Source organism: Oncorhynchus tshawytscha, linkage group LG12 (assembly GCF_018296145.1).
Source record: "Oncorhynchus tshawytscha isolate Ot180627B linkage group LG12, Otsh_v2.0, whole genome shotgun sequence".
Taxonomy (NCBI): Eukaryota; Metazoa; Chordata; class Actinopteri; order Salmoniformes; family Salmonidae; genus Oncorhynchus; species Oncorhynchus tshawytscha.
The window spans coordinates 40,575,163-40,588,198 of record NC_056440.1 but is presented as its reverse complement, the minus strand read 5'-3'; the positions used below and the strand labels follow the sequence as shown (position 1 = coordinate 40,588,198).

At 44.3% G+C, this 13,036-nt stretch overlaps 1 protein-coding gene across 2 annotated transcripts in view; it reads left to right on the top strand.

Annotated features, from left to right (window-relative positions):
* The window catches only part of fam222a (family with sequence similarity 222 member A), a 77,355-nt gene that overhangs the window by 41,792 nt on the left and 22,527 nt on the right, over positions 1-13,036 (top strand). The window contains exon 2 of one of the 2 annotated variants that reach the window (XM_024439373.2): positions 1,064-1,218. The exons of the other annotated variant lie outside the window; for it this stretch is intronic. Within the exon in view, the coding sequence (XP_024295141.1) occupies positions 1,113-1,218 (106 nt within the window). The 5' untranslated portion in view covers positions 1,064-1,112. The remainder of the gene's footprint in view (positions 1-1,063; positions 1,219-13,036) is intronic. 2 annotated transcript variants of the gene reach the window in all.

The window sequence follows — 13,036 nt, the reverse complement described above, 5'->3', positions numbered from 1 at the left end:
GACACCCAAAAGTACTCGTTATGTTTTGAATGCTAAGCTGACCGGAAAATGGTCCAATTCATGCACTTATCAAGATAACACGTGGTCATCCCTACTGCCTCTGATCTGGCAAACTTACTAACACAAATGCATAATTTGTAAATGAGTGTTCCCCCTGGCTATCAGTGCATTTTAAGGAATTAGAAATTATTTATACTTTTACTTTTGATACTTAAGTATATTTAGAGCCAAATACTTTTAGACTTTTACTCAAGTAGTATTTTACTGGGTGACTTTTACTTTTTACTTGAGTAATTTTCTATTAAGGTATCTATACTTTTACTCAAGTATCACAATTGATACTTTACCACTGGTGATAGTTCCGTTTTGTATTATTAATAAATGTGCAAAAATGTCTAAAAACCTGTTTTTGCTTTGTCATTATGGGGTATTGTGTGTAGATTGATGAGGGGAAAAAACGATATAATCTCTTTTAGAATACGGCTGTAAACGATACAAAATGTGGAAAAAGTCAACAGGTCTGAATAAATTCCGAATGCTCTGTATTGACTAAAGACATTACAGATTTTCATTTTTTAATTAATTAGTCAAAAAACATTATTCTACTTTGACATTATGGGGTATTGTGTGTGGGCCAGTGACAAAAACCACTCTATTTAATAAATTTTAAATTCAGGCTGTAACACAACAAAATGTGGAAAAAGGGATGTGAATACTTTCTGAAGGCACTTTGTGTTAGTTAGAAAGAGGTGTATCTAATAGACAGAAGTCACGCTAGAGCAGATGCCATGTTTGAAAGCGTCAGTTTGGACCCTCCTTCCTCTAACCTGTTTGAACTCTTCTGCCCCCAGCACAGGGCAGGTGCATGTTTATCATTGTCACAGAGTTCCTAAGAAGACAGGCAGTTGTAGGCGGCATCGAGCCAGTCCTTGTCCCAGCCTGCTACTGAGCTTCACAGACTTCCATGCCCCTGAAGTTTTGCTTCTTCTGTTCTGATGCTTTTTTCACATTCTTTCTTCATTCCCTTCTCTCGTTCTCTTCTCTCGTTCTCTTTCTCCCCCAGGTTGGCCTTGGCAGTCCTCCGGCTGTAGTTGTCTCCCCACCCCCCCACCATGCTGGCCTGCCTGCAGAGGAGGCAGAACCCTCCCATCCCATCCTCCCAGCACCCCCTGTGTGCTAGCAAGGCCCTGGAGCCGCCTCAAGCCCTCAGCCGAAAATGTAAGTCCACGACAAGGAAATATAAGAAAGGTCAAGGGTTTTGTTAGGTTGACGTTATTTGTTGTTTCCAAATGTACAGTGCCTTTAGAAAGTATTCACACCTCTTGACTTTTTACCAGGGCTGTCCCTGACTAATGAAAATCTTGGTCGACCGAGAGTCGTCTGTTCTTTCAACCAATCGATTGGTCGAAATGTTAAAATGTGTATTTTTCCATATATAGACACACTGTTTGAATAAATTCAACTATATGTAGGCTACTGAACTTTATGCACTTCAATTAAAAATTAAGAAACACAAATTACTAAAGAGGGAGCCAGAGATCAATATAGCCTAACCAGAAAGGGGAAAAAATGTCCCCCTCCCCCCGCTGCCCATTGCTACTGGCCTTAGCAGATTCTGCCGTTACGCTCCTGAAGTTGCTGGTAATAGGCTACACCAGCAGTCTGAAACCTTTTCCATTTGGAGTGCCATGTTATCGTACCATTTCTATTGTTCTGCATGCCAGTTATGATTTTCATATGCACATTTTCGTGGAACAGTTTCATTTAATTTATAATAAAGTCTAAATATCTACAAATCAATGTCATGTGGTTAATCAAAGTGATATGAAAATGATACAAATCTAAAAGTAACTTCTATTGCCATTGCTAATATGTACACATAGCCTACCTTAAGCCAACAAGTAAAAACATTGCAGCCCGCAGGTAGAAAATATCCCGATTTAAAGATAAATATCCTATAAATCACATTGGCCACGCATGGCCTGTCTGCAAGGAACTTGAAACATTGTATCAACAATTAACTTATATCCAAAATCTTGTGTTAGCAACCTTGAAACATTGTATAAAATATTCTGGGCCCTCAGAGTTTCCTGCGCCATTAAACTCCGGACAGACAGCCACAGCTGTCGGCTATTTGTGCAAGGTATAAGAAATAATCAGATCGGTCTATTTTACGAAGTTTCCACCGGATCAGAGCATGACATTTTTTTTCTCCTTTCATGCTGAGTGGTTATAGAAAGGGAGAGCCGGGGAAATATTTTTCAAAGGAACTATTGTCATTCTCAATGGAGGTCAAATAAACACTGTTTACTTGCTGTTTGATTCAAATAAAAAAATACTTTGAGAAGCTCCACGGTGATGGTGAGTTAAGTCAATCAGAGTTAGTATCAGATCCCCAAATGGGCACATTTATAGGCCTACATTTGCACGCAGGCCAGACAGCCTAGGCCGACTGTACTTCTATGCATAAACAGGTGCATGTCCTTACTCAAGATTGACAGGAGCACTCCAAACAAAAGACAATGAATAACTCGACCAGTCGACTAAATAGGGTCAGCCCCACTTTTGACACATTTTGTTAGGTTAGAAAGTGAGATTAAAATGGATTTAATTGTCCTTTTTTGTCAATGATCTACACACGATATTCTAATGTCATACTGGAAGGAAAAATTATCTGATTATGTAAAACAAAACACATCTTGATTAGACAAGTATTCAACCTCGTTGGCAATGATTACAGCTATGAGAGTTTTTTGGTAAGTCTCTAAGAGCTTTGCATACCTGGATTGTACAATATTTGCCCATTTATTCTTTAAAAAATTCAAGCTCTGTCAAGTTGGTTCTTGATCATCGCTAGACAGGCATTTTCAAGTCTTGCCATAGATTTTCAAGGAGCAAACTGTAACTAGGCCACTTGGGAACATTTCAATATCGTCTTGGTAAGCAACCCCAGTGTATGTTTGTAATTGTCCTGCTGAAAGATGAATTTGTTTCCAGTGTCTGTTGGAAAGCAGACTGAACCAGGTTTTTTTGTATCCCCAAAAAACTCCGTAGTCCATGCCGATGACAAGCATACCTATAACATGATGCAGCCACCACCATGATTGAAAATATGAAGAGTGTTACTCAGTGATATGTTGGATTTGCCCCCAAAAAATGCTTTGTATTCAGGGCAAAAAGTGAATTTCTTTACCACATTTTTTTTGCAGTATTACTTTAGTGCCTTATTGAAAACAGGATGCATGTTTTAGAATAATTGTATTCTGTACAGGCTTTCTTCTTTTCACTTTGTCATTTAGGTTAGTATTGTGGAGTAACTACAATGTTGTTGATCCATCCTCAGTTTTCTCTTATCACAGCCATTAAACTCTATAACTGTTTTAAAGTCACCATTGGCCTCATGGTGAAATCCCTGAGCGGTTTCCTTCCTCTCCAGCAGCTGAGTTAGGAAGGACGCTTGTATCTTTTTAGTGAGTGGGCATAGTGGTACACCATCCAAAGTGTAGTTAATAACTCCAGCATGCTCAAAGGGATAGTCAGTGTCTGCTTTTTTTTCTCTCACCCATCTACCAATAGGTGCCTTGCTTTGCGAAACTTTGGATAACGTCCCTGGTCTTTGTGTACCTTAAAGATAACTCTATGTGTGGGGTACAGAGATGGGGTAGTCATTCAAAAATCATGTTAACCACTATTATTGCATGCAGAGTGAGTCTATGCCACTTATTATGTAACTTGTTAAGCACATTTTTACTCCACTTTGACATTATGGGATATTGTGTGTAGATCAGTGACACACAATCTCAATTTAATCCATTTTAATTTCACTCTGTAACACAACAAATGTGGAAAAAGTCAAGGCACTGTATTTGATGTGGTGTGCACTTACAGTAAAGTGAGTCTTTGGGGTTGCCGTGTTGTGTTGTTCCTCATTGTGAAGAGAGGGACTGTTTAGCTGTGCTGACTGTGCAGTCCTGGCAACGCCACGTTTGAACAGTGTTAGTGTTTAATGTGCCTCCCTTGCCCTGGGTGACCCTCGGGGACCCTCGGGGTGTGTAAACATTTACAGTGTCTGGCCCCTGCATCTGCGGCACGGTGGGCTGGCTGTAAAGCACCACAGCTGCTCTGTTTGAGCCCAGAACACAAGCCTCCAACTTCCCTCACATGAAACACTGTATGTCCATGGGAAATTATGTAAAACGGGAGGGGAAAGAAACTAGAAACTAGTTTGGAACAGCTAAGGATTAAAGAAAGCTGCCGTATTCCCGCTGGAAGGTGAATTTCTGCCTAAATTCCCTGAAGCCTCAGGATTAACCCTTTAGTGGAACAAAACTGTCCTGTGTGTGTGTGGCGGGCTGTTACGCTTATAGGGCACTAAATACTCTGGGAACATTCTATGTTTGCGTGGCAGTCCTAGTACCTCACAAGCCGATTAAAGGGGAAGTAGAGAAGGAGCACACTAACCTAGCAATTTCAACCTCAGCTTAGGGAAGCTTAAAGGAACTATTGTACACGTAACGATTTCACCTGCTAATAGCCCTACTTTTCAATAGCATATCACCAGTAGTAAAGGAAACATACTTTTCTGACTTCCGCAGGCCACAATAAAATAGCTTTATTGTTCTGGCCAGCTTGTGTACACCTTTCACTGTTGCATGATTGATTCATGTTTGCAAGGTTGACAACTTGTAACAGATGTTTTTTAAAGTACGATAAGGTTGTAAAGCGATACTCCGCTTCCTCAAGTTTAAAAAACCCCGCACAAATATTATGGCTAAAAGGTTACATGTTACTCCTTTAATGGGGATAGCAGTGCCTGCTCCCCTTCCTCGCTCTACCCAGCATATCGACGCCCCTGATTGGCTGTAGGGCAAGAAATTAAATACTAACCTGGGTCTGACAGGCCAATTAGCTTTCAACAATGTCCTTCCCCTGTTTGCGTCAATTATCAAAAGGGGAGAGGTAAAGAGAGGACCTGGTTGTTCAGACCTTACGTTAGTGTTTCCTGGTTCCATGAGGATGGAGCAGACCTATAGTGGAGTGAAGCCCGTCCAGTTGAGTGAATGAGAAAGTGATTAAGAGGGGAGAAATGAAGAGTGCGAGGACAAAAGAGGTCGGCCTCGAATGGCCGTCTTAATCGATTCCTTCCAATTTGGACAGGATTAGCCCACTTCCTCCCCGGGCCTCTTATTGAAGAGCAGCCAGTGGGAGTCCGAGATAAAAAGAACAGTTTCTCCTTGTCCCCCCTTCTCTCGCTCTCTGTCTCTCTGTCCACCTGTTAAATCCGTTGATTGAAAGATGACCACCGTGGCCGCATTGAGGTTTATAATGAGTGTATTTGAGAAGACTGGCCTCCTTTCTGTCCCGGCGAAGGTGAGACTGTGTGTTGGATTTCAGAATTGTACTGTACTCTATAGCCGTTACCCCTCAATGAGAGAGGGGATTGTTCAGCCAGGCTCAAAAGGGGTTCGGAGGGGCAGATGTCGGCTTTGGCCGGGGGAACGTGGGCACACACTGAGCTCCCTCGTGCAAAGCTAGGTCATCTTCGATCGATCACCCGCGGCCCAGTTAGAGATGAGGGACGAGGAGGCGGCGTTGTGGGGTAAGTTGACCCGGGCTCTCAGTAGAACGCTGCTGCCTGTCTCTGCCCAGCCTGAACGATTCCAACCGCTCACAGAGAGAAAGAGGGTGTGAGGGAGATTGTTACCTGGCAGTGACAGGAGAGGGGAGCTGCGCTCCCATTTGCATCTTCTGTCCTTTGCACAAAAGCAGTGAGGAGGGTGGGTGCTTAGGAAAGCGGCAGTGGGTACGGGGTGGGGGGTGGGGGGGGGTGTGAGAGGGTGAGGAGTGGGGCAGCAGGGGTATTAGAACCCCCCCCCCGCTGCACAGTTCATTGACGTGACTCCCATTAAAAATACCTCATACCCTCAATAAAAAAGGACTTAACTGGCGGAAAGCATTCAGATCGGCTTGCCAGACAATCAATTTCCCCTGAGCGCACAGAGCTTAGCGGGAGAAATGGGAGGCGGGGAGGGGGGTGTAGGTAATACCAGTGTGTAGGTAATACCAGTGTGTAGGTAATACCAGTGTGTAGGTAATACCAGTGTGTAGGTAATACCAGTGTGTAGGTAATACCAGTGTGTAGGTAATACCAGTGGGTAGGTAATACCACTAGGGAAGCCAGGCCAGGAAAAATGTGTTTTGACAGTTGCGTTGTTTGCAATATAACCTATAAGTTCATATCCTTAGCCTAGGCCTATATACATATAACGGTGGCAAAGACAATAAGAAGACACGGTGGCAAGATAAATTCAACCCCACCTTTGTTTATAACAAAACCAGAGAGCAACATCTGTCCGCTGAAGTCCACAAGCAAGCAGTTATAGTTGAAGTCAGAAGTTTACAAACACTTAAGGTTGTAGTCATTAAAACTCGTTTTTCAACCACTCCACAAATGTATTGCTAACAAACTATGATTTTGGCAAGTCGGTTAGGACATCTACTTCATTTACTTTCTAAGTAATTTTTCCTACAATTGTTTACAGACAGATTATTTCACTTATAATTCACTGTATCACAATTCCAGTGGGTCAGAAGTTTACATACACTAAGTTGACTTAGTGACTTTGTTGACATTAAACAGCTTGGAAAATTCCAGAAAATTTTATTATGGCTTTAGAAGCTTCTGATAGGCTTATTGACATCATTTGGAGGTGTACCTGTGGATGTATTTCAAGGCCTACCTTCAAACTCATTGCCTCTTTGCTTGACATCATGGGGAAATCAAAATAAATCAGCCACGACCTTAGAAAAAGAATTGTAGACCTCCACAAGTCTGGTCCATCCTGGGATCAATTTCCAAATGCCTGAAGGTACCACGTTCATCTGTACAAATAATAGTATGCAAGTATAAACACCATGGGACCACGCAGCCATCATACTGCTCAGGAAGGAGACACGTTCTGTCTCCTAGAGATGAAAGTACTTTGGTGCGAAAAGTGCAAATCAATCCCAGAACAACAGCAAAGGACCTTGTGAAGATGCTGGAGGAAACAGGTACAAAAGTATCTATATCCACAGTAAAACAAGTCCTATATCGACATAACCTGAAAGGCCCCTCAGCAAGGAAGAAGCCACTGCTCCAAAACCACCATAAAAAGCCAGACTACAGTTTGCAACTGCACATGGGGACAAAGATCGTACTTTTTGTAGAAATGTCCTCTGGTCTGATGAAACAAAAATAGAACTCTTTTGGCCATAATGACCATTGTTATGTTTGGAGGAAAAAGGGGGAGGCTTGCAAGCCGAAGAACACCATCCCAACCATGAAGCACGGGGGTGGCAGCATCATGTTGTGGGGGTGCTTTGCTGCAGGAGGGACTGGTGCACTTCACAAAATAGATGGCATCATGAGGAATGGAAATTTATGTGGATATATTGAAGCAACATCTCAAGACATCAGTCAGGAAGTTAAAGCTTGGTCGCAAATGGGTCTTCCAAATGGACAATGACCCCAAGCATACTTCCAAAGTTGTGGCAAAATAGCTTAAGGACAACAAAGTCAAGGTATTGGAGTGGCCATCACAAAGCCCTGACCTCAATCCTATAGAAAATGTGTGGGCTGAACTGAAAAAGCGTGTGCGAGCAAGGAGGCCTACAAACCTGACTCAGTTACACCAGCTCTGTCAGGAGGAATGGGCCAATAGTCACCCAACTTATTGTGGGAAGCTTGTGGAAGGCTACCCGAAACGTTTGACCCAAGTTAAACAAAAATGTAAAAGCAATGCTACCTATTACTAATTGAGTGTACAGTATGTAAACGTTTGACCCACTGCGAATGTGATGAAATAAATAAAAGCTGAAATAAATCATTCTCTCTACTATTATTCTGACATTTCACAGTCTTAAAATAAAGTTGTGATCCTAACTGACCTAAGACAGGAAATATTTACTAGGATCAAGTGTCAGGAATTGTGAAAAACTGAGTTTTTAAATGTATTTGGCTACGGTGTAGGTAAATTTCCGACTTCAACTGTACATGACCTACTACAGCACGGTAAAGCAAGTTAATGTTTCAGACATTTTCGGACTACTAAACAACTATTGATTTAGAACCACGGAGATTTACCGCAAGTCGCAAAGAAAACAGGAGCTGCCTCCACTATTCCAGCACCTTTTCAACATCAACATCATCAAATCACCTATACAGTGACGACTAAGATACTTTTGGTCATGTAGTGTATTGGGACACCTACTCGTCACACATCTCATTCCAAAATCATGGGCATTAATATGGAGTTGGTCCCCCTTTGCTGCTATAACAGCCTCCACTCTTCAGGGAAGGCTTTCCACTAGATGTTGGAGCATTGCTGTGGGGACTTGCTTCCATTCAGCCACAAGAGCATTAGTGAGGTCATTCAATTCATCCCAAAGGTGTTTGATGGGGTTGAGGTCAGGTCTCTGTGCAGGCCAGTCAAGTTCTTCCACACCGATCTCAACAAACCATTTCAGTATGGACCTCGCTTTGTGCATGGGGGCATTGTCATGGTGAAACAGGAAAGGGCCTTCCCCAAACTGAATCGTCTACAATGTAATTGTATGCTGTAGCGTTAAGATATCCTACCCCGAACCATGAAAACAGCCCCACACCATTATTCGATCTCCACCAAACTTTACAGTTGGCACTATGAATTGGGGCAGGTATTGTTCTCCTGGCATCCGCCTAACCCAGACTCCTCTGTCGGACTGCCATCTGGTGAAGCGTGATTCATCACTCCAGAGAACGTGTTTCCACCACTCCAGCCTACACTTGGCATTGCGCATGGTGATCTTTGGCTTGTATGTGGCTGCTCAGCCCTTGAATCCCATTTCATGAAGCCCCAGACGAACAGTTCTTGTACCAACGTTGCTTCCAGAGGCAGTTTGGAACTCTGTAGTGAGTGTTGCAACCGAGGACAGACAATCTGTACACGCTACGTGCTTCATCACACGGCGGTCCCGTTCTGTGAGCTTGTGTGGCCTAACACTTCATGGCTGAGGCGTTGTTGATCCTAGACATTTCCATATCATAATAACAGCACTTACAGTTTACTGGGGCAGCTCTAGCAGGGCAGATATTTGTGGAACTGACTTGTTGGAAATGTGGCATCCTATGATGGCGCCATGTTGAAAGTCACTGAGCTCTTCAGTAAGGCCATTCTACTGCCATTGCTTTTCTATGGAGATTGGGTGGCTGTGTGCTGGATTTTATACACCTGTCAGCAATGGGTGTGGCTGAAATAGCCAAATCCACTAATTTGAAGGGATGTCCACATACTTTTGTATATATAGTGTACCAAAAACAATTTAGTTCAATGGGTGTCTGCATGTCTCTGCGCTTGCGTGTGTGTGTGTGTGTGTTTGAGATTGAGTAGGGGAAAAAACATGTTGACTTTCCCAGAAATGCCAATGCCATCCTCCTCTCTTTCATGACTCTGTCATATAGTACATGCTTTTAGTTTTTGTTGTCCTAGGCTACCTGGCTAAAATGCTTGCTCCCTAGCCTAACTTATGTTCATGGGTAATGATGCACTAGGCCAGCTAGTTAACATTAGCCTACTACATCTAGCTACATATTGAACTTTCATCTTCTCAGGCCAGGGGCACAACAATGTATGAATTTATGATTGGATCTAAGTAAAACCACAAGTCTAAATCCCTATCTCCATCCATGGCTAATTCAGGAAAGGGACCATTTTAGCTAGCTAGCCAGCCACCGAAGGACAATGACATAAAGAGACACAACAATTCAAGTTTTTTCTGTAAATTATGTTTGGCTTGTGATGGGTGTGAATCCAAATCCAAACTGGCTTCCCTTGACACTGTTTTTTGGTGAGCCAGGACCATTAACAGTTGAGCTCACTCACTTTAGCTCAATGATGATCGGCTATTATTATAAAAGATAAATATCAAGGGAAGCCTAGTGGTCTCTGGCTTCCCCTGCATTCAATGCTGTGGGTAGTAACAATGTAATACTCTTTTTGACCAGACGGCACTTTAGATAGATGGCCTACACATACAGAAATACAGATATGTAAAAATAAAAATTGCAGATTTTTTTTTGGGGGGGGGGGCTGGCTTCCCTTGGCATCGTTGAATACAGGCCACTGCTCGCTGGGTGAATGTTTTTATCTTTCTGGCTGTGGAATTAAAAGGAGTGTGGAGGCATTACTTAAATTATAAATCATAGGCACTTGCTTTCAGCATCCCCAAATTCCCAGAGTATGTGGCTGCACACTCCCGGTGCCAGGCCCTGTCATTTTTTATTAAGTCTCCCTTTGTAGGTGACATTTGTAGCGTCCAACCCCCCATCATGCCTGTCTGCAGCTAATGTATACGCTGCCCTAGATGGAGGTAGGGGAGGAGACGGTGGTGGAGTCAGGGTCTCTCGTCAAGCAGTTCCCCAGAGAGGGGAAGCCCAGTCAGAGGAGAGCGAGGGATGGCCCTGGGCCTTTTGGGGAGAAGGATGCCACTGACCTCAGTCCCCCCTCTCACTTCCTCAGCCTTCAGCCCCTGTGGAACTGGCCTCTCCCTAGATAGGGAGGTGTGGACAGAGAAGGGTTCTGAGGTTTGAATTAGTAGCTCTAAGAGGGCTGGGCAGGACCGCAGCACAGCAGCACGCAGCAGCCCTTCCATAGCACCTCTTTCTAGCCTCAGACAGAAGCCACTGTACTGTACTCTCTACAGAATTTCACCTACACGATTTCAGTCTACAATTTGACAAGAATGTAAGAATGTGTCCAGGCCATTTTATTCTCTGTAACGTCATTTGTTTTCTTGTATGGTGGGTTTAATGTTGGCAAGATAAGCAGGAGTGACGATGACGCTCGTGGCTATCCATATGGTGTGTTTGTGACAGGCCTGTCAGAAAGGGTTCTGTACGTTGGTGGGTTCTTCTTTTCCACGGTCGGACCGCCGTAGGTCCTTCCCTCGTTAGACCGCACATGTCACAGCCGCTCCTGTGTCTGCCCCGTGATTGGATCAGACCTCTCGGGCTCTGTCCTGTGATTGGATCAGACTTCAGGTTCAATCTGTGTCTCCCTGTCATGCCTCCAGCCAACAGCAGGCCCTGGCTCTAAACCCAATGTCCAGAAGGCATGCTGACATCATCATCCAGCAGGCCTTTGGAAGCCAATCGGGGAGGTAGATGGAGAATGAGTAGAACAAGAAATAAAAGAATGGGAATGTCAGTTCTAGTCATTCTTTTTCTATGCTGATATTCTGTGCGCCCTGGTCAAAAAGTAGTGTACTATATAGACACAGCCTATGTTCCAGATAATGACTTCCAGTCTCTCGCTCTTTCTCTCGCTCTCGTGTTTGAGCCAGAGGTAGACATGACAGTAGAATTACCCTTCAATATCCAATTGAAGTACTGTACCTCCACGACCTGTTAAGTGGGGAGAAAAAGGGAAAGGTTTTCTGTAGAATATTTAAATGTGGTCACGAGTGGCAGCAGAAATAGCAAACCTTTTCCCTGATTGCCTTTGAGCCCGGAGGGAGAGAGGATTGGAGTGGAAATGCAGAGTGGAGGAGAGAGAAAGGGAGGGTATAAGAGAGGGAGAGAAGCAGTGGTGGACCCGGGGAGAATCTGCATGCACTTGACCTTTCCCCACTGATTGAACTGCCTCTCTTTTCCATCCCCTGTTTGGAATTCCACAGACTCCCTGCACAAGGCCAGCCTGCCGCCGTCATTATTCCACTTATTCTGCTTTAGCCAGAGAACAGAGAGAGAGAGAGAGAGAGAGAGGTCAGAAGGATTTTTTTTTCAAAATGAGAGGTGATTGACAGCCAAGAATTCCATGCTCCACCCCCTGCCCACACTCCCTGATATACACACTCTTCTCAGTATGCCTAAGTCTATCTCTACAACAGCCACCCATATATATTCTTTTTTACATTTTTGAACGCACCAATTTGTTTTCATGAGGTAACAACTTTACCTACAATTGATTGAGCCTTGGCACCATGGAACCAATGGAATAGTCCCAAAAGTTCAAACCCGCCCTAATTTGGCACCGAAGGAAGGCATTTTTTTTTTTAAAGAAGAAAACAAAGACTATTTGAACCCAGGCCTGAGCATGGTTTTGAGGACAGGCACAGTCTGAGCAAACAGTACAAGCACTAGCAGCCTGTCTCATGCTCACTGGCACTCTGTTGTGCCAGGATGGTGGAGGGCATCTCAGCGCTGGCACTCAGATGATCATTTCCGGCGGGCCGCATCCCACAGTGCCATGCCTCTTTGCTCTGCCCTCTGCCGTCTGTTAATGGAGCAAGGAGGTGGCGTGTGGGTGGGGGTGTGGAGTATTGTTACTGCATAGTGCAGTTAGGCTCTGGGAGGCAGGCCACCACTCTAGTTTTGGCCACAGTGGGACTTGGTTTAGAAACATACTGTAGGCTCCCGTTCCAAGCCAAACCCCCTCCCAGCTAGCTGGCATTTGGGCATCACAGGTGCATGACAGTGGCACCATATTACTAATAGTGGAAGGAGTGTCCACGGCCCCTGCTGTCCCACAGGAAATGACATGGTAGCCCCCGCCATCTCCTGAGCTGAGCCCTCAGTGGGCTGGGGCGTAGGATGCTGCGGAGGTGTTGCACATTGGTGTCATGGGGGCTGTGAGATTCTGTTGTCACTGCCAAGATTAAGACTCTTTCTTCATAAACAATGTCGTAGTGCTCTTACTAACGACGCCATCTTTCGGGTGGATAATTTTACAGTTGCTGTCCATATCCAGCACTGCCTATGGTGACTGAGACAGTTTTCCCCTGGCCTCTGTCCATTCAGTCCAGTTAAGGATGACTGAAAGGGTTGGACTGAGAGAGGAAAGGGTTGGACAGAGAGGAGAGGGTTGGACTGAGAGAGGAGAGAGTTGGACTGAGAGAGGAGAGGGTTGGACTGAGAGAGGAGAGAGTTGGACTGAGAAGATGGAGAGGGAGGAGAGGGATGGAGGGAGAGGAGATGGGTGGACTGAGAAGACAGAGAGAGCGAGAGGAGAGGGATGGA